This window comes from Haliotis rufescens, unplaced genomic scaffold (genome assembly GCF_023055435.1).
Source record: "Haliotis rufescens isolate VD_foot unplaced genomic scaffold, xgHalRufe1.0.p SCAF_2, whole genome shotgun sequence".
In the NCBI taxonomy this organism is placed as follows: Eukaryota; Metazoa; Mollusca; class Gastropoda; order Lepetellida; family Haliotidae; genus Haliotis; species Haliotis rufescens.
The window spans coordinates 51,795,235-51,821,717 of NW_025963890.1; the positions used below are offsets into that span (position 1 = coordinate 51,795,235).

General features: G+C 46.8%; 1 protein-coding gene across 11 annotated transcripts in view; it reads right to left on the reverse strand.

Moving 5' to 3' along the window:
* LOC124126572 (collagen alpha-1(IX) chain-like) overlaps positions 1–26,483 on the reverse strand; it is a 250,922-nt gene that overhangs the window by 24,133 nt on the left and 200,306 nt on the right. For all 11 annotated transcript variants that reach the window (XM_048400127.1, XM_048400125.1, XM_048400134.1 and 8 more), the window contains 5 exons: positions 24,315–24,368; positions 20,333–20,377; positions 16,167–16,220; positions 9,400–9,453; positions 7,665–7,727 (listed from right to left, as the gene is read on the reverse strand). In XM_048400127.1, the coding sequence (XP_048256084.1) occupies positions 7,665–7,727; positions 9,400–9,453; positions 16,167–16,220; positions 20,333–20,377; positions 24,315–24,368 (270 nt within the window). The remainder of the gene's footprint in view (positions 1–7,664; positions 7,728–9,399; positions 9,454–16,166; positions 16,221–20,332; positions 20,378–24,314; positions 24,369–26,483) is intronic.

Genomic DNA, 26,483 nt, shown 5'->3' on the forward strand with positions numbered 1-26,483 from the left:
ATTGGCGCCACCAGCAGTGGAGAAGAGTCCTTTTCTCAGACAAGGGCCGTTACTGTTTCTCAACAGCAGATGGCAGAGAGAGAGAGAGAGAGAGAGAGAGAGAGAGAGAGAGAGAGAGAGAGAGAGAGAGAGAGTCTGGGGACGCCATGGGGAACGTTATTCAGATGCTTGTGTTGTTGAGAGAGACTCGTGGGGTGGTCCGAGCATCATAGTGTGGGAAGGAATTAGTCTTCCACAGAGGGTCGACCCTGTGGTCTTCCAGAAAATCTGTCCAAGGAGAGGCCATGGTGTTACAGCAGTTCGGTACATTGCTCAAGTCTTGAAACTACACGTCATACCTCATTTGGCACGTCGCCGCAACCACGAGTTTTAACATGATAATGCCCGTGCCCGCACTGCGAGAGCAAAACGAGACTTCCTCCAGCAGAATGGCATCAGAACCATGCAGTGGCCTGCCCTCAGTCCCGATTTAAATCCCATTGAGCACCTGTGGGACGAGTTTCAAAGACGGCTGAATGACATCCGACCAAGGCCGACAACTGCAGCTGAACTGCGTCATGCGTTCCTCAGAGTGTGGGCTCAAGTGCCTATGACCTTCATCAACCGCCTCATCCATTCCATGTATCGACGTTGCACGGCAGTCATTAATGCACATGGCGGACACAAGAGATACTGACTTACGATGCCATTTTCTCAGAGACTAGTGTTGTGTTTCACTTTAAGAACATTTGACCCTTTAATTTCAACCTTGATGATTAGTTTCATCTTTTTAATATATCTCAAAGTATGTTTACAGTGTTTGGACAAATAAGGTTTCTCATATATCTATCCATGGTGACATTTCTTTTGCGGTTCAGTATATATTGAACACCTGTTTAGGGATGTAGCCTAGTGGTTAAAGCGTTCGCTCGTCACGCCGAAGGCCCGGGTTCGAATCCCGACATGGGTACAATGTGTGAAGCCCATTTCTGGTGTCCCCCGCTGTAATATTGCTGGAATATTGCTAAAATCGGCGTTAAACCATACTCACTCACTCACGGAACACCTGTTTACATATATATCTTGGGCATCTGTTTACATATATATCTTGGGCATCTGTTTACCTATATATCGGGGGCATGTGTTTACCTATTTATCTTGGGCATCTATTTACATATATATCTCGAACCCTTGTTTACATAAATGTCTTGGGCATCTGTTTACATATATATCTTGGGCATATGTTTACCTATATATGTTGGGCATCTGTTTACATATATATGTTGGGCATCTTCTTACCTATATATCTTGGGCAGCTCTTTACATATATATCTTGGGCAGCTCTTTACATATATATCTCGAACAACTGTTTACCTATATATCTTTGGCATCTGTTTACATAATCTTGAACACCTATTTAGATATATATCTTGGGCATCTGTTTACAAATATATCTTGGGCATCTGATTACATATATATCTTGGGCATCTGATTACATATATATCTTGGGCACCTGTTTACATATATATCTTGAACACCTGTTTACATATATATATCTTGGGCATCTGTTTACGTATATATCTTGGGCACCTGTTTACATATATATCTTGAACACATGTTTACATATATATCTTGGGCATCTGTTTACATATATATCTTGGGCACCTGTTTACATATATATCTTGGGCACCTGTTTACATATCTATATACATATCTTCAACTCGCTTTTACAAATACTTCTTGAACACCTATTTACATATATATCCTGGGCATCTGTTTACATATGCACGTTCAACGCCTTGACATAGTAGCACTCCTGTCGACACGGCGAGGTGCTCGACAACCCCAATCTCGACGTGACCCGCTAAGCCAGATCTCATTCACAGAAGCGTCTGCGAGTATATGTAGTTTACAGTTACTCCAACACTTGTTCCTACATAGGAGGCGATGAGATATCTGGAGAACGGCTTTGCGATGTCTCGGTATCGGACCTGATCTATGGTACTCAACTCTGTGAACAAGTAATTGTTTACTACCTGTTAGTGGACACGTTATGATTACTTTGTGAAACATAGGACTGACATTAACACCTCTTTGGAACAGTTTAATCATTAAGCACCGGGTTGAAGCGCGTCACGTGTTCGTACTGCCATCTGTTTGAACAGCGAGGCACATAAACATATCATGGAGACACTTGCCGCCGACACTGCAACGGAAGCGTCGCCACGGGCCATATAACTCAACCCCACTCCAAAATAACACATGACAAAGAATGTCATGTGCTACTGATCTACATTGTATGGTATAACCTTGTTAGAGCTCTGTATGGGGCCGCTAGTTCATTAGTGATCTTCACTATGTTCTTATTGGTTCTATATTGCGGGAGTAACGATGATCGGAGTAAAACCGTACTCGCTCCTTCATCCAACACATGATCACACTGATTTATGTCTATCATGGCAACAGTTAATATATCTATATGTCGCATACCATCTGAACATAAATCTATATCTCACATACCATCTGAATATAAATCTATAACTCACATACCATATAATCACATACCATCTGAAATTAAATCTATATCTCACATACCATCTGAATATAAATCTATAACTTACATACCATATAATCACATACCATCTGAACATATATCTATATCTCACACACCATATAATCACATACCATCGGAACATACATCTATATATCATGTCTATATACCATACCTTCTGTTCATACACTGACAGTCTCTATATCTAACACCTCTATCTGGGACTGGGCTTCACAATAATGTTCCGTATAAAAACGGGTACAGGCCACCAGTTCCTCAGAACCTTCTGTTCATACACTGACCGTCTCTATATCTAACACCTCTATCTGGGACTGGGCTTCACAATAATGTTCCGTATAAAAACAGCCACCAGTTCCTCAGAACCTTCTGTTCATACAACTATATCTCACAGCATACTATTAAATACACATCAATACATTCTCTATCTAAGATACCATCAGTTCATGAGTCCATACCCAATATTGCCCCGTCAAGATCCGGGTTAGAACTGGTGTTTAGCAACCCATGCTTGTCAGGACTATGTAAGGCATGCCTGTGTCAGTCGAGTTCAACTGATCAGGTGTAACGTATAAGTAGGAACTTGTACACTAACACCCTGAAGCATCAGTCTTGTGTTAAATATCTGGGCATATCAACAGAAAACATTTCATTTACATGGGAACCAGACACGTCGGAAATTGATGTAGGATATCTGAGTGTTTTTACATATTTACAAATGAGATCTTAATGGGACATCGCGAACCCATATTGTTAGTACACGAAACACTGAGGCGTCAAGTGAAATTCGATACAGTTATCATCGGAAACACAACGGAGTAGAACTTAGATATGAGAAACGTTAATGTCACCTTTTCATCAAAAATACTTAACTTTACATTTTCAATGTTTTCAATATACACAATGAGTACAGAATTTTACCGTCACCATGTGTCGAAATAGTTAGATTTGTTGTGCGAAGCAGCTCATATATCTGAACTCTCACATTCTAGTATAACGGATTTCGTCACACACTGACATGCATAGTAACACTTTCAGATGTCAGACAAGAAGCCATGTAAGCTAATAACGGGAGGTACATACGACGCTAGTGAGATGGGAGGTACATACGACGCTAGTGAGATGGGAGGTACATACGACGCTAGTGAGATGGGAGGTACAGAAGACGCTAGTGAGATGGGAGGTACAGAAGACGCTGGTGAGATGGGAGGTACAGAAGACGCTGGTGAGATGGGAGGTACAGAAGACGCTAGTGAGATGGGAGGTACAGAAGACGCTAGTGAGATGGGAGGTACAGAAGACGCTAGTGAGATGGGAGGTACAGAAGACGCTAGTGAGATGGGAGGTACAGAAGACGCTAGTGAGATGGGAGGTACAGAAGACGCTAGTGAGATGGGAGGTACAGAAAACGCTAGTGAGATGGGAGGTACAGAAGACGCTGGTGAGATGGGAGGTACAGAAGACGCTAGTGAGATGGGAGGTACAGAAGACGCTAGTGAGATGGGAGGTACAGAAGACGCTAGTGAGATGGGAGGTACAGAAGACGCTAGTGAGAAGACGCTAGTGAGAAGACGCTAGTGAGAAGGGAGGTACAGAAGACGCTGGTGAGAAGGGAGGTACAGAAGACGCTGGTGAGAAGGGAGGTACAGAAGACGCTGGTGAGAAGGGAGGTACAGAAGACGGTAGTGAGATCGGAGGTACAGAAGACGCTAGTGAGAAGGGAGGTACAGAAGACGCTGGTGAGATGGGAGGTACAGAAGACGCTGGTGAGATGGGAGGTACAGAAGACGCTAGTGAGAAGGGAGGTACAGAAGACGCTGGTGAGAAGGGAGGTACAGAAGACGCTGGTGAGAAGGGAGGTACAGAAGACGGTAGTGAGATGGGAGGTACAGAAGACGCTAGTGAGATGGGAGGTACAGAAGACGCTGGTGAGAAGGGAGGTACAGAAGACGCTGGTGAAAAGGGTGGTACAGAAGACGCTAGTGAGATGGGAGGTACCGAAGACGCTAGTGAGGTGGGAGGTACAGAAGACGCTAGTGAGAAGGGAGGTACAGAAGACGCTAGTGAGATGGGAGGTACAGAAGACGCTGGTGAGAAGGGAGGTACAGAAGACGCTGGTGAGAAGGGAGGTACAGAAGACGGTAGTGAGATGGGAGGTACAGAAGACGCTAGTGAGAAGGGATGTACAGAAGACGGTAGTGAGATGGGAGGTACAGAAGACGCTGGTGAGATGGGAGGTACAGAAGACGCTAGTGAGAAGGGAGATACAGAAGACGCTAGTGAGAAGGGTGGTACAGAAGACGCTAGTGAGATGGGAGGTACCGAAGACGCTAGTGAGGTGGGAGGTACAAAAGACGCTAGTGAGAAGGGGGGTACAGAAGACGCTGGTGAGAAGGGAGGTACCGAAGACGCTGGTGAGATGGGAGGTACAGAAGACGCTGGTGAGAAGGGAGGTACAGAAGACGCTAGTGAGAAGGGAGGTACAGAAGACGCTAGTGAGATGGGAGGTACAGAAGACGGTAGTGAGATGGGAGGTACAGAAGACGCTGGTGAGATGGGAGGTACAGAAGACGCTAGTGAGAAGGGAGATACAGAAGACGCTAGTGAGAAGGGTGGTACAGAAGACGCTAGTGAGATGGGAGGTACCGAAGACGCTAGTGAGGTGGGAGGTACAGAAGACGCTTGTGAGAAGGGGGGTACAGAAGACGCTGGTGAGAAGGGAGGTACCGAAGACGGTAGTGAGATGGGAGGTACACCATCAGACGCTGGTTAGAGGGTACAGACAACGCTAGTAAGAATGGTACGCACAATAGACATGCTAACAGGTCAACAAACTCTCCCCTCCCACTCCTTCACAGCTTACTCACAGAAAGCCAGTTGTAAAAAATCTGTCTGATGTAAGTGTGTAGCGCTTGTAATGTAATACACTCACACAACAACCTACATGCCTAGTTAAACACAAAACACAAACATGAATATTGCAAAGGCGCTATAACAATCATCATGTGTGACTGACAGTTTATGTTGTGCCACAACACAAACCTAGCAGCATGGTTATTTACAAAATACATCCGAAAAAATGTTAAAAAACAGCGACCCTCGCATTCGTCATGGTCGAGCAGAAATCTTGTACGACGTGGCCTTGGAGAAATCTGGGTCTTGAACAAAATAATCTAAAACGCTTACTTGCACATTTGCTACATTCCCATCATTATAACACAGGATTGAAGAATGCTGTACTCTCTCAGAGAGACGTGCTCTGGTGATCATTTCGGTGTGTCTCGGTTATTGGCCAAGTAAGGGAGCTCCTGGGTAGCCAGGCACTGGCATAGAGCAGCTCCTTGGTAGTCAGGCACTGGCATAGAGCAGCTCATGGGGTAGCCAGGCACTGGCACTGGCACAGAGCAGCTCATGTGTAGCCAGGCACTGGCATAGAGTAGCTCCTGGGTAGCCAGGCACTGGCATAGAGCAGCTCATGGGTAGTCAGGCACTGGCATAGAGCAGCTCCTTGGTAGTCAGGCACTGGCATAGAACAGCTCATGTGTAGCCAAGCACTGGCACAGAGCAGCTCCTGGGTAGCCAGGCACTGGCATAGAGCAGCTCCTGGGGTAGCCAGGCACTGGCACAGAGCAGCTCCTGGGTAGTCAGGCACTGGCATAGATCACCTCATGTGTAGCCAGGAACTAGCATAGAGCAGCTCCTCGGGTAGCCAGGTACTGTCATATAAGAGCTCCTGGGGCAGCCAGGTACTGGCATAGAGCAGCCCATGGGTAGCCAAGTACTGGCAAAGAACAAATCGTGGGTAACCAGGCACTGGCATAGAGCAGCTCATGGGTAGCCAGGCACTAGCAAATAGCAGCTCATGGGTAGCCAGGCACTGGCATATAGCAGCTCATGGATGGGGTAGCCAGGCACTGGCATAGAGCAGCTCATGGGTAGCCAGGCACTGGCATAGAGCAGCTCATGTGTAGTCAGGCACTGGCATAGAGCAGCTCCTTGGTAGTCAGGCACTGGCATAGAGCAGCTCCTGGGGTAGCTGGGCACTGGCATAGAGCAGCTCATGGGTAGCCAGGCACTGGCATAGAGCAGCTCCTGGGTAGCCAGGCACTGGCACAGAGCAGCTCATGGGGTAGCCAGGCACTGGCATAGAACAGCTCCTGGTTAGCCAGGTACTGGCATAGAGCAGCTCATGGGTAGCCAGGCACTGGCATAGAGCAGCTCATGGGGTAGCCAGGCACTGGCATAGAACAGCTCCTGGTTAGCCAGGTACTGGCATAGAGCAGCTCCTGGGTAGCCAGGTACTGGCATAGAGCAGCTCATGGGGTAGCCAGGCACGGGCATAGAGCAGCTCATGGGGTAGCCAGGCACTGGCATAGAGCAGCTCCTGGTTAGCCAGGTACTGGCATAGAGCAGCTCATGGGGCAGCCAGGTACTGGCATAGAGCAGCTCAAGGGTCGTTAGCCACTAGCATAGAGCAGCATCGTTCTCCAGAGCTCGAGGTTCAAGCATTTGATCTTTGTTACATGTTACTTACGTGACCCCATTGCTACAAACCTATACGTAAGTCGCTCATCTGATGTTGCCATCATAAAAAGGACATTCAAACCTAAACGTTTCCTTTGCTAAGAGGAACACACTTATGGACGTGGATTAACAGGTTTAAGTCTGGGTGACAGAAGACACCGTCCAGAGAATATACGGGCAATGATATTTCGTGTCGTGCTGTGTTTTCCGCCATCCTCACAACATGAGCGTGTATAAGACACGTGTACACCCACTGCCGCTCATTGACAGAGGCGACCAAACTTGCTATCAAGCCTTGTAGTTGCTATATGTAGTCGCCGTTACACCACTATCTTTACACCGTTAATATATCTGAGAACGTCAACCGAAAACGCTGCACAATCATATTTTTCAAAAATACAATTCTTTGTGAGACGCCCTCTCTCCCATACCGCTGTCACACATGCACATAGTTGGCGCGCATCCACATACTTACAATGTCTCACCCCAATATATGCATACCTGGGATATTTCACTGTGATATATGCATACATCAGCATACCCGCACTAACAGGATATATTCCAATATATGATAAATGTACAATGTACTCACCGGTCGGCCGTCGGTCCCGGGGGGTCCCCTACCTCCGTCTCTACCCCTCTCGCCTGGGTCCCCCTTAAAGTAGAGATAACGCACCCGTGAGGATTGTTGCAAGGAGGGGAGGGTAGCTATGTGCACTAGGAGTAGCAACCGGAACGTCAGTATCTCCTTCATATCGACCTCCCGTACACACGCTCCTCCCGTCTGTCAGTGTCCTGTAGCCACTACCGGCGAGGGAAAAAGAGCGACGGACAGACAGTCCTCGTGATATGTACTGCCGGCTTGCGGCGAGGAGAACGCTCCACCGGTCGCTCGTGCACAGGAGGGAGGGAGGGGGGAGGGAGCGGTTACTCCCTGTAAGCAATCTCAAGAATAAGTTACTTACGGAATAAACGCATGTACGTTACTTATTTGGGAGGTGTAAACAGGAGGGGGTTACGAGGATTTTGAAGTGAGTTGAAGAAGGAGTGGCGCTGTTTTATGGAATCGGGAACAAGGGTTATGTCCTGCTGGGGAGATGGATAGTGAGAAAGTGCATGAGTTGTTAGATGTGTGAGAGAGCGATGCGTGAAGAGAGGGTGTGTGACTTGTCGGTTGTAATTTATCCTCTGTGGAACAATTGCTAGGGTGACGTGTGTGAGACAATGACCTCCTCACTCACTCGTGACAAGACCCATGTGAGCGCTCAGTACAGCTACAGCAGTACTGGGGACGAGTCAAGACAGGCGAACGTTCGCTACTTCTCGTCTGTCCGCCATGGGTGATTGTTGTTGTGTGTATATATATATGTGTGTGTGTATATACTACAAACTCTTTGTTCAGTGTGTTGACACAGACATATTTTTGGTTAGATTTCTGAGCTCAACATCGTCAAGCCTTTGCGTATTTCCGCCAGTGGCATTCCTTGACTTGATGCAAGAGAGCTGATGGTTACAGCAGAACTGTCAGACACCAACCTCGCCCCTGCATCTGTTCTGACAACTATTATAAGAGAGAGAAAGAGAAAGAGAGAGGGTGAGAGAGAGGGAGAGGGAGAGAGAGAGAGGAAAGGGGGAGCAAAACAATTTGAGTGTAGTGAATGATGGAGTGAGTGAGTAAGATAAGAGAGTAGGTGAGTGAGTGAGAGTGAAAGAGTGTGTGAATGAGAGTGGGTGAGAGAGAGGGGAGAGAGAGAGATAGAGAGAGAAGGGAAACAGAGAGAGGGAGAAAGAGGGGGAGAGAGAGTGAAAGTGTGAATGAGAGAGTGGGGTCAGAGAGAGAGGAGAGAGTGTGTGAATGAGAGAGAGAGTGGATGAGAGAGAGAGGAGAGAGTGACGAGAGAGAGGGCAGAGAGTGCGAATGAGCGAGAGAAAGAGGCAGGAGAGAAAAGAGAGGGGAGAAAGAGAGTTAGGGCGAGAGATTGGGGAGAGAGAGTGAGGGGAGAGAGAGGTGTGTGGGGTGGGGTGGGTGTGTGTGTGTGTGTGTGTGGGGGGGGGGGGGGGGGGGGGGTGTTACGGCAGAGGGACGTTGACGTGGCTTCCTTTACCAAACACACAGTAGCATAGACATATGACCCTACACGATCCGCTCGTCCAGTAAAGAACTGACAACGTTATTCTGACCAAGACTTGGAAATGTGCCAGATATGAGGGACTGACAAATGAGGAAAAGTTTTTTGCACTACACAAGAACAACATCTATATATCTCGCAGCAGGATTATGCTGAGATTGATTGAATGGCTATTCCTGTTTAGTATACTGAACGTACCTTTATTCCATCGGTTCCTGGCAGTCCCGGGTTCCCTGGAACTCCCGGAGCGCCCTGCAACAACCAACACGGGACACTTCAAAGGCGAACTGTGTGATTATGTAAGTATGCAAACACAGCCACATCAGACTACCTGGTCAAACATTATAACTAGGCGACTACTCCTGCCTGCCCTGAAGAAGGCGACGTTCGTGATGCCATAACCACGTCATCGCAGCGTACATCTCCGCTCCGCGACGGTAATTCAAGGTCAGACGCAAAGGTCAAGGCACCAGTCGGCGGGGAAATGTGGGCTTTGGAAAAATCGTCATTTCTTTAAAGGACAGACAGGTTGTTAAATTGTACCACTGTTTTAAGGTTAAATGTCAAACATGTTAAATTCCGTAACGTCAGTGTCTTTATTACAACAACAATGACGTTACACATTTAAGCACGTTCCTTTGCTAGAGTGTTGATGTCCGTCTAGACGCTGGGTCACTGTAAACAGTTTACAGTTAGAGTGTTGTCGTCCGTCTAGACTCTGGGTCACTGTAAATAGTTTACAGTTAGAGTGTTGTCGTCCGTCTAGACTCTGGGTCACTGTAAACAGTTTACAGTTAGAGTGTTGTCGTCCGTCTAGACTCTGGGTCACTGTAAACAGTTTACAGTTAAAGTGTTGATGTCCGTCTAGACCCTGGGTCACCGAAAACAGTTTACAGTTAGAGTGTTGTCGTCCGTCTAGACTCTGGGTCACTGTAAACAGTTTACAGTTAGAGTGTTGATGTCCGTCTAGACGCTGGGTCACTGTAAACAGTTTACAGTTAGAGTGTTGTCGTCCGTCTAGACTCTGGGTCACTGTAAATAGTTTACAGTTAGAGTGTTGTCGTCCGTCTAGACTCTGGGTCACTGTAAACAGTTTACAGTTAAAGTGTTGATGTCCGTCTAGACCCTGGGTCACCGAAAACAGTTTACAGTTAGAGTGTTGTCGTCCGTCTAGACGCTGGGTCACTGTAAACAGTTTACAGTTAGAGTGTTGTCGTCCGTCTAGACTCTGGGTCACTGTGAACAGTTTACAGTTAGAGTGTTGTCGTCCGTCTAGACTCTGGGTCACTGTAAACAGTTTACAGTTAGAGTGTTGATGTCCGTCTAGACGCTGGGTCACTGTTAACAGTTTACAGTTAGAGTGTTGATGTCTGTCTAGACTCTGGGTCACCGGGAACTGTTTACAGTTAGAGTGTTGACGTCCGTCTAGACTCTGGGTCACTGGAAACAGTTTACATTTAGAGTGTTGATGTCCGTCTAGACCCTGGGTCACCGAAAACAGTTTCCATTTAAAGTGTTGTCGTCCGTCTAGACTCTGGGTCACTGTAAACAGTTTACAGTTAAAGTGTTGTCGTCCGTCTAGACGCTGGGTCACTGTAAACAGTTTACATTTAGAGTGTTGTCGTCCGTCTAGACTCTGGGTCACTGTAAACAGTTTACATTTAGAGTGTTGTCGTCCGTCTAGACTCTGGGTCACTGTAAACAGTTTACAGTTAGAGTTTTGTCGTCCGTCTAGACTCTGGGTCACTGTAAACAGTTTACAGTTAGAGCGTTGTCGTCCGTCTAGACTCTGGGTCACTGTAAACAGTTTACATTTAGAGTGTTGTCGTCCGTCTAGACTCTGGGTCACTGTAAACAGTTTACAGTTAGAGTGTGGATGTCCGTCTAGACCCTGGGTCACCGAAAACAGTTTACATTTAGAGTGTTGTCGTCCGTCTAGACTCTGGGTCACTGTGAACAGTTTACAGTTAGAGTGTTGTCGTCCGTCTAGACTCTGGGTCACTGTAAACAGTTTACAGTTAGAGCGTTGATGTCCGTCTAGACGCTGGGTCACTGTAAACAGTTTACAGTTAGAGTGTTGATGTCCGTCTAGACGCTGGGTCACTGGGAACTGTTTACAGTTAGAGTGTTGACGTCCGTCTAGACGCTGGGTGACTGTAAACAGTTTACAGTTAGAGTGTTGATGTCCGTCTAGACCCTGGGTCACTGTGAACAGTTTACAGTTAGAGTGTTGATGTCCGTCTAGTCTCTGGGTCACTGTAAACAGTTTACAGTTAGAGTGTTGATGTCCGTCTAGACGCTGGGTCACTGTAAACAGTTTACAGTTAGAGTGTTGATGTCCGTCTAGACGCTGGGTCACTGGGAACTGTTTACAGTTAGAGTGTTGACGTCCGTCTAGACGCTGGGTGACTGTAAACAGTTTACAGTTAGAGTGTTGATGTCCGTCTAGACCCTGGGTCACTGGAAACAGTTTACAGTTAGAGTGTTGATGTCCGTCTAGACGCTGGGTCACTGTAAACAGTTTACAGTTAGAGTGTTGATGTCCGTCTAGACCCTGGGTCACTGTAAACAGTTTACAGTTGGAGTGTTGATGTCCGTCTAGACTCTGGGTCACTGTAAACAGTTTACAGTTAGAGTGTTGTTGTCCGTCTACACGCTGGGTCACTGGGAACTGTTTACAGTTAGAGTGTTGACGTCCGTCTAGACGCTGGGTCACTGTAAACAGTTTACAGTTAGAGTGTTGATGTCCGTCTAGATGCTGGGTCACTGTAAACAGTTTACAGTTGGAGTGTTGATGTCCGTCTAGACTCTGGGTCACTGTAAACAGTTTACATTTAGAGTGTTGATGTCCGTCTACACGCTGGGTCACTGGAAACAGTTTACAGTTAGAGTGTTGTCGTCCGTCTAGACGCTGGGTCACTTAAAAGTTTACAGTTAGAGTGTTGATGTCCGTCCAGACGCTGGGTCACTAGGAACAGTTTACAGTCACATAATGCTGCTGTGCGTCAGATGGGTGTGGGTGAAACCAAATAGGATTCAGATCGCAGATGATTACCACAGTCGTGACTAGAGGGCGCTTCAGGGCATGGTGCTGGCAAACCGATCAGCGGATCCTGCCAGACAAAACTCCGCACAGCGAATCGCGGGTGATACACCACGTGGCCACCTGTGCTTGAGGACTCCACCCACGTAAATTGTCCCCCCCCCCCTTTCTACAGACCCCCGTACCCCTTGATACACAAGTCCCCCCCCCTTTCTACAGACCACCCTACCCCATGATACACAAGTCCCCCCCCCTTTCTACAGACCACCCTACCCCTTGATACACAAGTCCCCCCCCCCCCCCCTTTCTACAGACCACCGTACCCCTTGATACACAAGCCCCACCCCCTTTTTACAGAGGTTAACAGTTAAAACACATACACTTTATAAATACTCATTTCTGAAACAGGCATGACATGAAAGTTGCGGTAACTGCCTCTCCTAAATGGGGTGTAATGCAATACGCTTGTGGTAAGGTCCCCGTGACGTTTAGTTCTTAGTTGCATTTTTCAAATATCATTGAAATAGGAGGTTGATGCCTAGTTAGCCTGCTTAATGAAATCCTGTCCCAGACTCCCCCTCCCATGCCTGCCAACCCCTCCCCAAAGCATCACGCATCACGTGAAGAATCCCTGCATCAGCTGTTTCAGCGGAGACAGTGCGTGACTAGAACATGTGCTCAGCTCAACTCCTCGTCGGTATGTTGAACTGGTCGATTTGCTGTGTTGCGGTAGGCAGGGATATTTTAAACTGGGTTAATAGGTTAAGAACATATTCAGAAAAAGGCTGTAAAGTGTATTGTTTTTAAGAAATGGGACGTCGACATATGTGCCACATGGGAAAGGACATTAACTACCGGCCGTCACTGTGCACCAGGGCAATGATGACATACTGCAGCACTGATAGCAACAAAACCGCCTCTTTCACCAATGGCATTGTTGACAGCTAGACAACCCATAACAATAACGGCATTGTGTACCATCAATAACACTAACGGCATTGTGTACCACCAATGACAATAATGACACTGTGTACCACCAATGACAAACACGGCAAAGTGTTCCATCAATGACACTAACGGCATTGTGTACCACCAATGACAATAATGACACTGTGTACCACCAATGACAAACACGGCAAAGTGTTCCATCAATGACACTAACGGCATTGTGTACCACCAATGACAATAATGACACTGTGCACCACCAATGACAAACACGGCATTGTGTATCATCAATAACACTAACGGCAGATGTGGTCAAACATTCAAGGTCTGTCTGGGACGCCAAGGTACAGATATGGTCAAACATTCAAGGTCTGTATTGGACGCCAAGGTACAGATGTTGTCAAACAGTCAAGGTCTGTCCAGGACGCCAAGGTACAGATGTGGTCAAACATTCAAGGTCTGTCTGGGACGCCAAGGTACAGATGTAGTCAAACATTCAAGGTCCGTCTGGGACGCCAAGGTGCAGATGTGGTCAAACATTCAAGGTCTGTCTTGGACGCCAAGGTACAGATGTGGTCAAACATTCAAGGTCTGTCTTGGACGCCAAGGTACAGATGTGGTCAAACATTCAAGGTATGTCTGGGACGCCAAGGTACAGATGTTGTCAAACATTCAAAGTCTGTCCAGGACGCCAAGGTACAGATGTGGTCAAACATTCAAGGTCTGTCTGGGACGCCAAGGTACAGATGTTGTCAAACATTCAAGGTCTGTCTTGGACGCCAAGGTACAGATGTGGTCAAACATTCAAGGTCTGTCCAGGACGCCAAGGTACAAATGTTGTCAAACATTCAAGGTCTGTCTGGGACGCCAAGGTACAGATGTTGTCAAACATTCAAGGTCCGTCTGGGACGCCAAGGTACAGATGTGGTCAACATTCAAGGTCTGTCTGGGACGCCAAGGAACAGATGTGGTCAAACATTCAAGGTCTGTCTGGGACGCCAAGGTACAGATGTGGTCAAACATTTAAGGTCCGTCTGGGACGCCAAGGTACAGATATGGTCAAACATTCAAGGTCTGTCTGGGACGCCAAGGTACAGATGTGGTCAAACATTCAAGGTCTGTCTGGGACGCCAAGGTACAGATGTGGTCAAACATTCAAGGTCTGTCTGGGACGCCAAGGTACAGATGTGGTCAAACATTCAAGGTCGGTCTGGGACACCAAGGTACAGATGTGGTCAAACATTCAAGGTCGGTCTGGGACGCCAAGGTACAGATGTTGGCAAACATTCAGGAGGAGTACAATGTTTGGTTGGCCTTAGTACCGAACGGTATGTACTTGTCTAAACATCCTACAGAGGTTCTAGAAATTGTGATTTGATAATTCATTCTTTCCTCTGACTACAACATGTCTATTTAGGCACTCTCGAGGTCGGCGTCGTGCGCTGATTCCACCCCCGTTGTTGACAATACGACCACTTTATGAGGTGAAGACGTCTATCCAGGCACTCACTCAGGGTCAATATCGTGCACGGCTAATCCAGACGTCCCGACTGTGAGTGTTTTTAGGATTAATAAGTGAACACGTAATGATGATATGTGAGTGAAAACACGTCCAGCTGCTCAAATCTCTGTCGCCGTGGTCTTAACCAAACCAAGTCCTTAATTACCAATTAACGAAACACTTATGTGTTCACCAGCCCCAGCACTCATACTTGACGATGCTGAGAGGCCGAATGAGGAGGGTGGGGCTTGCGGCAGCCGGAGCGCTGGGAACGCCTTGTGGACGGGAGGGTCATATGCACGCTGGGTTCGCTCGAAGCTATTACCACGAGGTGGTGCTGCTACAGGAAAGGACTGGTTACGCTGTCTGCTTGCGCAGCTGCCTTGGTACATATACGGCGTCAGTGGAAGACATTATGGTGTATTTATTTCTTATTAAAGAGGCTTTTGGTAACATGTATGATTATCATCATTGTATACAGATGGGTGGAAAGGGGCCCGGGAAACTTTCAACAGTCGAGCCGCCTCTTGATCCCCCCATAAATCAGGGAACACGAACCATGATAGAGACACAGAGGAGTGCCTAGAATGACCAACATCAGTGCCTAGACTGACCACTAGAAGTACCAAGACTGACACACTGGAGTGCCTAGATTGACCCACATGAGTGCATAAACTAATCCAGTGAAGTGCCTGGACTGACCCACATGCGTGCCTAGCCTGATCCAGAGTAGTACCAAGACTGACCCGCTGGAGTGCCTAGACTGATCCAGAGAAGTACCAACACTGACCCACCGGAGTGCCTAGCCTGATCCAGAGAAATATCAACACTGACCCACCGGAGTGCCTAGCCTGATCCAGAGAAGTACCAACACTGACCCACCGGAGTGCCTAGCCTGATCCAGAGTAGTACCAACACTGACCCACCGGAGTGCCTAGACTGATCCAGAGAAGTACCAACACTGACCCACCGGAGTGCCTAGACTGATCCAGAGAAGTACCAACACTGACCCACCGGAATGCCTAGCCTGATCCAGAGAAATATCAACACTGACCCACCGGAGTGCCTAGACTGATCCAGAGAAGTACCAACACTGACCGACCGGAGTGCCTAGACTGATCCAGAGAAGTACCAACACTGACCCACATGCGTGCCTAGCCTGATCCAGAGAAGTACCAACACTGACCCACCGGAGTGCCTAGACTGATCCAGAGAAGTATCAACACTGACCCACCGGAGTGCCCAGACTGACCCAGAGAAGTACCAACACTGACCCACCGGAGTGCCTAGACTGATCCAGAGAAGTATCAACACTGACCCACTGGAGTGCCTAGACTGACCCACAGGAGTGCCTGGAATAATCCAGCGAAGTACTAAGACTGATCCCCAAGAGACCCAGAGAAGCGCCGAGACATAATGGTTATACCATCAGGAAACGCCAGTCCTGATTCCGCTGACGTCACCCTGGCTACTCACCGGTCTGCCGTCCGTTCCTTGTGGTCCAGCATCACCTCGCTCGCCTTCATCACCCTGCAACACACATCTGGTTCATCATACCAATACATCGTACACCTACCAGCATAATGTGTTCAATACTAGTGAGGGTGGTGTACTGTGTTATCGTGTGATGTCATGCTAGTAGGTGAGGAACTTGTGTGATGGTATGTTCCGAATGTAGGTTGGCCTACCCATCTCATTCTCGCCCCAAGATGGCAATGCGTGTGTCTAGAAAATACACTTAAGTCTTGACAGTGATATGATAAGAGATACGTATTTAACAGAGGTTTGGTGAAATATTATTATTTCGTGTTCAATATTATTGCACCCACATAGCGTGTGTTTAATTTGTTTGTGTGTGGCTGTTTGTGCTAGTTTGGACTAATGCCGGTTTTGCAGAACTAGCCCACTGAGATACATGCCGAAGTTTAAAATGAATATACCACTCATACATAGTATATTGACTGTATTATTTTATCCAGGTACCAAGTACCATATGTTAACGTCATTTGCTATGACGCAGCCGGGGATTAAAGGTGAGGTGAGGTGAAATGGGGTTTAACGTCGCGTCCAAGATTATTGCACTTATATAACGACGTGCATGTTCGTGTGTGTGTATGTGTGGCTGCTTGTACTAGTCCGGACTGATGCCGATTTATAGTGCTTCCTCACTGAGATATCATGCCGCAGTTTAACATGAATACCCCACTCAGACACAGTATACTGACTCCGAGCCGAACAGTCCTTGTTTTAGCCCCTTAATGCCGAGCGCCAGGCAGGGTAACAACAAGTACCATCTTTTAACGTCTTTTGGTATGACGCGGTCGGGGATCGAACCCCGGACCTTCCGCTCTCCGGGCGGACGCTCTACCACTAGACCACGGAGGCGGTCTATTAAACAGAGGAATTAATACCACTATGCACACACAGCCTTCGTGTCACTACATACTACCCACCGTGCGTGCTGTTACACGTTCACGTTCATGGAGCAGCGAGTGAGTGGATGAGTAAGTGAGTGGATGCGTGAGTGAGCCTTTGCAATATTTCAGCCATATCACGGCGGGGGACACCAGACATGGGCTTCACACATTGTATCCATGTCGGGAATCGAACCCTGTCGTCGGTGTGACGAGCAAATGCTTTAACCACGAGACTACCCCACCATACCATTACGAGCTATACGTGAACATCCGGGTTAAAATAGGTCTTCAACAACCCGTGCTTGTCGTAGGAGGCGACTAACGAAATCGGTTGGTCAGGCTCGCTGACGTGGTTGATGCGTGTCATCGTATCCCATTTGCGTGGATCGATGCTCATGACATTAATCACTGCATCGTCTGGTCCAGATTATTATTTACGGACCGCCGTCATAAAGCTGAAATATTGCTGGGTGCGGCGTTAAACAACAAACAACAAAATTACGGGCAGTTGGGTGGACACCGGGGTAAAGTGTTGAGTCCCTACGTAGGTGCAACGTGTAAGGACCACCCTCGCTTTGATTTGGCTGAAATATTGCCCGTTACACAACTGGAAATAATGACAGTGAAATGTGTTTGCCTGGTCTGATGTTGCGTTAATAAACGTTAGAATTGGGTTAACGCCGCTCTCCACAGATGTTCCGTTATATCAGGGGGCACGGATGGCCACGTCGTCCAAGGCGCCGCGATTCGCTGTGCAGAGTTGCATCCCTTGGGCACGCCAGAAACCTATGATTGTGGGTTCTCATCCCGGTTCGCCCCGATTATGTTTCTAGGTTTGTCAGCACCATACCCGTGCTCGTTGGTTTCACCGAAGTGGTAAACGTCTGAGACCTGCATCACTTCGGGCTTTCCTCCCACATTAAGCTGACACGCCGCGGTATAACTTGAATACTGTTAAAAGCGGCGTTAAACCCAACTCACTCACTCACTAACTCCGTTATATCACGGCGTACGTGATGCAGCACATTGCACTGATTGAGACCTTTACGACTTTGGTGAGACCGTTGACAAACAAGCGTCATAATCGTGTGCAACCTGCTATTAGCGGATCCTGGTACGGCTACGAAACGCGATTTATGTCGCCCTGGCAGGGAGCGCTTGTCTGGAACTGAGTTATATCAGCAACCATTCACCTAGCTCCGGGACGCTGGGTGATGTGAAAAGGTCACAAGAAGCTCAACAAAAGCGTTTCATCAGCTCGAGGTTCCAAAAACCTATTTGTCGCACAGTATGGAAATCTCAGCTTCCTATCGCGAGTGAAGTGACAAAGAGAGCGTCAAATTTACTTGGATACAATGTCATAGTAACAGCGATAATTAACACACGTAACGGGAAGTACCAAGTACGTTTGCACTAGGAAGGTAAATACGGAATGCTGCCGGTTGTATCGAGTTGCCCCCTTCAACACTTCCGACAGTTCAAACCCAGACCCAAGTGGCTGGTTACCTGTCTTCATCTAGCCCCCTGTAACTCCGTGTAACACTGCCCGGTTAGCGTGTACACTATTGTCTCAGCGTTACTCGCTCCTTGTTGATTGAGAAAACATTTCGAAATCACTTGACAGAAGCTGAAGAAATGTCTACTGAAGGCATTATGCCTATTACGTCATCACTGCAATACCTGCAAACTCCTTCACAGAAATAGACGGTTTGCGGTGTAGAAATAGCACAGTCAGCAGCTTTGAAAGGGCCAATTCACGGACTAAATGCCAACTTCTTTGAAAAGGGGGTTATTGTTGATATATTTACTTATTTTACGGTACTCCTTAAATGGGTTTCGACAGTAAAGGCAGCTTAGCTAATTCTATAGGAACTACATATTTCAGTGTAGAACACAGAGTTAATTAAATAGCTTCTCTGTTACAGCTGGAGGTTGCAGTCATAACATTACCAGTAGTTAAAATTCTTTAGCTTTTGGCCCAATTTGCTTAACCCCTTAGAAAAATCACGAACCAAAGTTAGTGCGACCTAGTCAAACATGCGTGACATATATCGTTTCCATATCTGAGAATCACTACAGAAGTCGGTGATAGATCTCCGACATTCCCCTGTAAAGAGGGCCTAGTGTACTGGAGCGAGTTGCCTGATCAGAAAGATGGGGCCGCAGCGATATCGCGGTGTTGGCTTACGATTGGGTTGTGGCACCCAAGGAACTACCCCACGGAGGGTGGGGGTGGGTTTTTTTTTGGGGGGAGCGAAGTCATCGTGTGTGATACTACTACATGCAGTATCAGCCATCTAGACCCACTGGGGTGTGTTGCCGGTGATTTACTTCCATGTTTTCTCGCGTTGTTGAATCATAACAGACACCCCAGGGTAAAACGCCAATGATGGGCTGTGTAGGACACACAGAGACTTCTATAGGCTGGACGGGTGGAAACCGACGTGGAAACCTTATTCTGACCAGTATTAGCGACAACTTGCTTAAATGCTAACTATATTATCTTATTAATGATATAATAAAAACAACGCTTTGTTTACACTAACATCGTTCCTGATCCTGTTATTTAAGTAAAAACTATGCTGTTTTCCAACCACAATGCTGCCGGTGAAGAGAGCGATGGCCACCATGTATAATAGACCGCTTGCGTGGCATTGGGATTGTTGGTGTAGCTGTGTTAGTGAGTGAGGGTTGAGCTAGTGAGTGAGTTGGAATGTATGCCGCATCAAAAAATATGCCAGGATTCACGTAGTGTGTCATGATTATAATCGACCCTGTGAATTAGGTGTGACAAGCAAACACTTTAACTACTAGGCTACCCTCCTCTCATGAGAGAGTTGAAGTGTGGTAGCCGCTGTATTATAAAGCAGACTCATCTCTCCGTGAGTGAGTGAGTGAGTTGGTTTAACGCCGCTTTTAACAGTATTTCAGTTATATCACGGCGTGTCAGCTTAATGTGGGAGGAAAGCCCAAAGTGATGCAGGTCTTAGACGTTTACCACTTCGGTAAAACCCACAAACACGGGTATGGTGCTGACAAACCTAGAAACATAATCGGGGCGAGCCGAGATTCGAACCCACAATCAAAGGTTTCTGGCGTGTCCAAGAGACGCAACTCTGCACAGCGAATTGCGGCGCCTTAGACGACTGAGTTTCTCGTGAAGCCTTGCAGGTGCGTGATGTGGTAGTGGTAGGTGGTGATGTGTCGGATGCCGCTGGGCCTTACCTTGGGGCCGATGTAGCCCTTGTCTCCCGGTTGTCCCGGATCTCCCTGAAGAAGAGAGGTGTGCATTAGTGGGCAGGTCATTCAGAATCTTCCCAATGTCAGACGTAACACGAGAATAATTTAATTTTGTTTTTGCTGGCATCATATAAATAAATGTTGGGTGTACAACTATGTACAACGTTCCCCGCTATGACTCTGGTGTGTATATATATTGGGTCTTGTTCAGACAGAGTTTAATAATAATAATAATAATAATAATAATAATAATAATAATAATCATTATCATCATCATCATAACAACATGTGTGATATGAATAAAGAAGTTGAAAAACATCAGTCAACTCTGTCTTCATTGATACGACAGATTCTAAATGCCGCTTAATAATAATAATAATAATCATCATCATCATCATCATCATCATCATAACAACAAGTGTGATATGAATAAAGAAGTTGAAATACATCAGTCAACTCTGTCTTCATTGATACGACAGATTCTAAATGCCGCTTAAAGATATAATCCCCTTTAAACATTCCAGTAGAAGCATCACCACGGCATGCGACAACGCCGGTGGACCTCTTGTATTAGCGTATCATCAGTACCGGGTGATACGGCTGTGTCGGGGTAACTGTATCCCCCATTAACACGGCTCTGATTGTATCACAGCCATCAGAGGGCGGATGGAAGAACCCTCAAAATATACACAGATTACTTTTATTGATGGTGCTATTTACTCATATTTCATTGGTCATAAACTGAACGTTTGAAGGGGGAGTCAGGTGTGTTGGATGATGTATCTCTGACCGCATCTGGGGATGCTGTGTACGTAGTGAACTCATATCATCCGATCTAAATTTACACACATTCCTGCCCCGGAAACAGATTTCAAACTGGTGATGGAGCTAATAAAAAAGTGTCATGTATTCATGTTCTCCCAACCTCCAAATACCTATCAAAGACTTGGTGATGGAGCGTTCGGCGCTACCATCTGTCATCCATCGCCTCTTCCCCCGTCACTCACTAAATCACGCTCTCTTTTTCTCACTCAGTCTCTCACTCCATCACCCATGTCGTCACTAACTCCCCCACTCTCTCTTTGTCTCACTCAACCTCTCCCTCCTTCGCTCCTTTTTTTCACGCCATCAATCACGCCGTCACTCTTTCGATCCATCTCTCACTCCATCTCTCGGCCCATCACTCATTCTGTCACTCACTCCGTCTCACGCCGTCACTCACTCCACCACTCAATCTCTCACTGTCACTCTTTCATTTCTCACTTCTCTCACTCCGTCTCTCACTTCATCTTATTCTCAGTCTCTCGCTCCGCCAATCACACCATTCATCACTCCACCTCTCTCCTCGTCTCTTACTCCATTTTATTTCTCCATCTCTCACCCCATCCATCTCTCACTCCGTCACTCGCTCCATCTCTTTCTCAACCTCTTACTCCATCACTCACCCCATCTCTTTCTCGTCCACTCACTACGTCACTCACTCCATCTCTTTCTCATCCACTCACTCCGTCACTCACTCCATCCCTTTCTCATCCACTTACTCCGTCACTCACTCCATCTCTTTCTCAACCTCTTACTCCATCACTCACCCCATCTCTCTCTTGCCCACTCACTCCGTCACTCGCTCCATCCCTTTCTCATCATTTAACTCCGTCACTCAACCCATCTCTTTGTCATCCACTCACTCTGTCACTCACTCCATCCCTTTCTCATCATTTCACTCCTTCACTCACTCACTCTCTTTCTCATCCACTCACCCCATCTCTTTCACGTCCACTCACTCCATTTCTTTCTCATCAACTCACTCCATCTCTTTCTCATCCTCTCACTCCATCTCTTTCTCAACCTTTCACTCCGTCACTCATTCCATTTCTTTCTCATCCATTCAACCCATCTCATTCTCATCCACTCACTCCATCTCTTTCTCATCCTTTCACTCCGTCACTCACTCCATCTCTTTCTCATCCTCTCACTCCGTCACTCGCTCCATCTCTTTGTCATCCTCTCTCTCCGTCACTCACTCCATCCCTTTTTCATCCACTCACTCCATCTCTTTCTCAACCTTTCACTCCGTCACTCATTCCATTTCTTTCTCATCCACTCATCCCATCTCTTTCACGTCCACTCACTCCATTTCTTTCTCATCAACTCACTCCATCTCTTTCTCAACCTTTCACTCCGTCAATCATTCCATTTCTTTTTCATCCACTCAACCCATCTCATTCTCATCCACTCACTCCATCTCTTTCTCATCCTTTCACTCCGCCACTCAACCCATCTCTTTCTCATCCTTTCACTCCGTCACTCACTCCATCTCTTTCTCATCCTTTCACTCCGTCACTCACTCCATCTCTTTGTCATCCACTCACTCCGTCACTCACTCCATCTCTTTGTCATCCTCTCACTCCGTCACTCACTCCATCCCTTTTTCATCCACTCACCCCATCTCTTTCTCAGCCTTTCACTCCGTCACTCATTCCATTTCTTTCTCATCCACTCAACCCATCCCATTCTCATCCACTCACTCCATCTCTTTCTCATCCTTTCACTCCGCCACTCACTCCATCTCTTTCTCATCCACTCACTCCGTCACTCACTCCATCTCTTTCTCATCCTCTCACTCCGTCACTCACTTCATCTCTTTGTCATCCTCTCTCTCCGTCACTCACTCCATCCCTTTTTCATCCACTCACCCCATCTCTTTCTCAGCCTTTCACTCCGTCACTCATTCCATTTCTTTCTCATCCACTCAACCCATCCCATTCTCATCCACTCACTCCATCTCTTTCTCATCCTTTCACTCCGCCACTCACTCCATCTCTTTCTCATCCACTCACTCCGTCACTCACTCCATCTCTTTCTCATCCTCTCACTCCGTCACTCACTTCATCTCTTTGTCATCCTCTCTCTCCGTCACTCACTCCATCCCTTTTTCATCCACTCACCCCATCTCTTTCTCAGCCTTTCACTCCGTCACTCATTCCATTTCTTTCTCATCCACTCAACCCATCCCATTCTCATCCACTCACTCCATCTCTTTCTCATCCTTTCACTCCGCCACTCACTCCATCTCTTTCTCATCCACTCACTCCGTCACTCACTCCATCTCTTTCTCATCCTCTCACTCCGTCACTCACTCCATCTCTTTGTCATCCTCTCACTCCGTCACTCACTCCATCCCTTTTTCATCCACTCACCCCATCTCTTTCTCAGCCTTTCACTCCGTCACTCATTCCATTTCTTTCTCATCCACTCAACCCATCCCATTCTCATCCACTCACTCCATCTCTTTCTCATCCTTTCACTCCGCCACTCACTCCATCTCTTTCTCATCCACTCACTCCGTCACTCACTCCATCTCTTTCTCATCCTCTCACTCCGTCACTCACTTCATCTCTTTCTCAACCTCTTAATCCTTCACTCACTCCATCTCTTTCTCATCCACTCACTTCATCTCTTTCTCATCCCCTCACTCCGTCACTCATTCCATCTCTTTCTCATCCACTCACTCCGTCACTCACTCCATCTCTTTCTCATCCTTTCAGTCTGTCACTCATTCCATCGCTTCCTCAACCTTTCACTCCGTCACTCTCTCCATCTCTTTCTCATCCCCTCACTCCGTCACTCACTCCATCTCTTTCTCAACCTCTCTTCATCGTGCACTCAGGGGCGGGCGGGTAGCCTCGTGGTAAAAGCGTTCGCTCGTCACGCCGAAGACCCGGGTTCGATTCCCGACATGGATTCAATGCGTAAAGCCCATTTCTGGTGTCACCCGCGGTGATATTGCTGGAATATTGCTAAAAGCTGCGTAAAACATACTCATTCACTCACTCATCGTGCACTCATTCTCTCCATCCCTCTTCTAAAGTCGAGCAGTGTGTCGACGCGAGGACGCTGTCAGCCATTTCTTATAGAATATAGATAATATGTTTGGGTTATTTTCTGGAAACGTGCAGAATGTACTTACAGGTATCCCAGCCTCGCCCTTTACTCCGAGTGCTCCCGCCGAGCCGCGAGGCCCCTGGAACAAGAACATACTTTGTGTAAAAGCACACAACATGCATGGAGCGCCCCTAGTACCTGTGTCACCACCTGCGTGAGGTATAACAACCTCTATATTACCCCAGGGTTAAGATTGTACCTGCGTGAGGTATAACAACCTCTATATTACCCCAGGGTTAAGATTGTACCCGCGTGTGGTATAACAACCTCTATATTACCCCAGGATTAAGATTGTACCTGCGTGTGGTATAACAACCTCTATATTACCCCAGGGTTAAGATTGTACCCGCGTGTGGTATAACAACCTCTATATTACCCCAGGATTAAGATTGTACCTGCGTGTGGTATAACAACCTTTATATTACCCCAAGATTAAGATTGTATCTGCGTGTGGTATAACAACCTCTATATTACCCCAGGGCTGAGATTGTACCCGCGTGTGGTATAACAACCTCTATATTACCCCAGGGTTAAGATTGTACCCGCGTGTGGTATAACAACCTCTATATTACCCCAGGATTAAGATTGTACCTGCGTGTGGTATAACAACCTCTATATTACCCCAGGATTAAGATTGTACCTGCGTGTGGTATAACAACCTCTATATTACCCCAGGATTAAGATTGTACCTGCGTGTGGTATTACAACCTATATATTACCCCAAGATTAAGATTGTACCTGCGTGTGGTATAACAACCTCTATATTACCCCAGGGCTGAGATTGTACCTGCGTGTGGTATAACAACCTCTATATTACCCCAGGGTTAAGATTGTACCTGCGTCTGGTATAACAACCTCTATATTACCCAAGGATTAAGATTGTACCTGCGTGTGGTATAACAGCCTCTATATTACCCCAGTGTTAAGATTGTACCTGCGTCTGGTATAACAGCCTCTATATTACCCCAGTGTTAAGATTGTACCTGCGTGTGGTATAACAACCTCTATATTACCCCAAGATTAAGATTGTACCTGCGTGTGGTATAACAACCTCTATATTACCTCAGGGTTAAGATTGTACCTGCGTCTGGTATAAAAGCATCTATATTACCCCAGTGTTAAGATTGTACCTGCGTCTGGTATAACAGTCTCTATATTACCCCAGTGTTAAGATTGTACCTGCGTCTGGTATAACAACCTCTATATTACCCCTGGGCTAAGATTGTACCTGCGTCTGGTATAACAGTCTCTATATTACCCCAGTGTTAAGATTGTACCTGCGTCTGGTATAACAGTCTCTATATTACCCCTGGGCTAAGATTGTACCTGCGTCTGGTATAACAGCCTCTATATTACCCCAGGGTTAAGATTGTACATGCGTCTGGTATAACAGTCTCTATATTACCCCTGGGCTAAGATTGTACCTGCGTCTGGTATAACAGCCTCTATATTACCCCTGGGCTAAGATTGTACCTGCTTCTGGTATAACAGCCTCTATATTACCCCAGTGTTAAGATTGTACCTGCGTCTGGTATAACAGCCTCTATATTACCCCTGGGCTAAGATTGTACATGCGTCTGGTATAACAGTCTCTATATTACCCCAGTGTTAAGATTGTACCTGCGTCTGGTATAACAGCCTCTATATTACCCCTGGGCTAAGATTGTACCTGCGTCTGGTATAACAGCCTCTATATTACCCCAGTGTTAAGATTGTACCTGCGTCTGGTATAACAGTCTCTATATTACCCCAGTGTTAAGATTGTACCTGCGTCTGGTATAACAGCCTCTATATTACCCCTGGGCTAAGATTCTACCTGCGTCTGGTATAACAGTCTCTATATTACCCCAGTGTTAAGATTGTACCTGCGTCTGGTATAACAGCCTCTATATTACCCCTGGGCTAAGATTGTACCTGCGTCTGGTATAACAGTCTCTATATTACCCCAGTGTTAAGATTGTACATGCGTCTGGTATAACAGCCTCTATATTACCCCTGGGCTAAGATTGTACCTGCGTCTGGTATAACAGCCTCTATATTACCCCAGTGTTAAGATTGTACCTGCGTCTGGTATAACAACCTCTATATTACCCCAGGGTTAAGATTGTACATGCGTCTGGTATAACAACCTCTATATCACCCCTGGGCTAAGATTGTACCTGCGTCTGGTATAACAGTCTCTATATTACCCCAG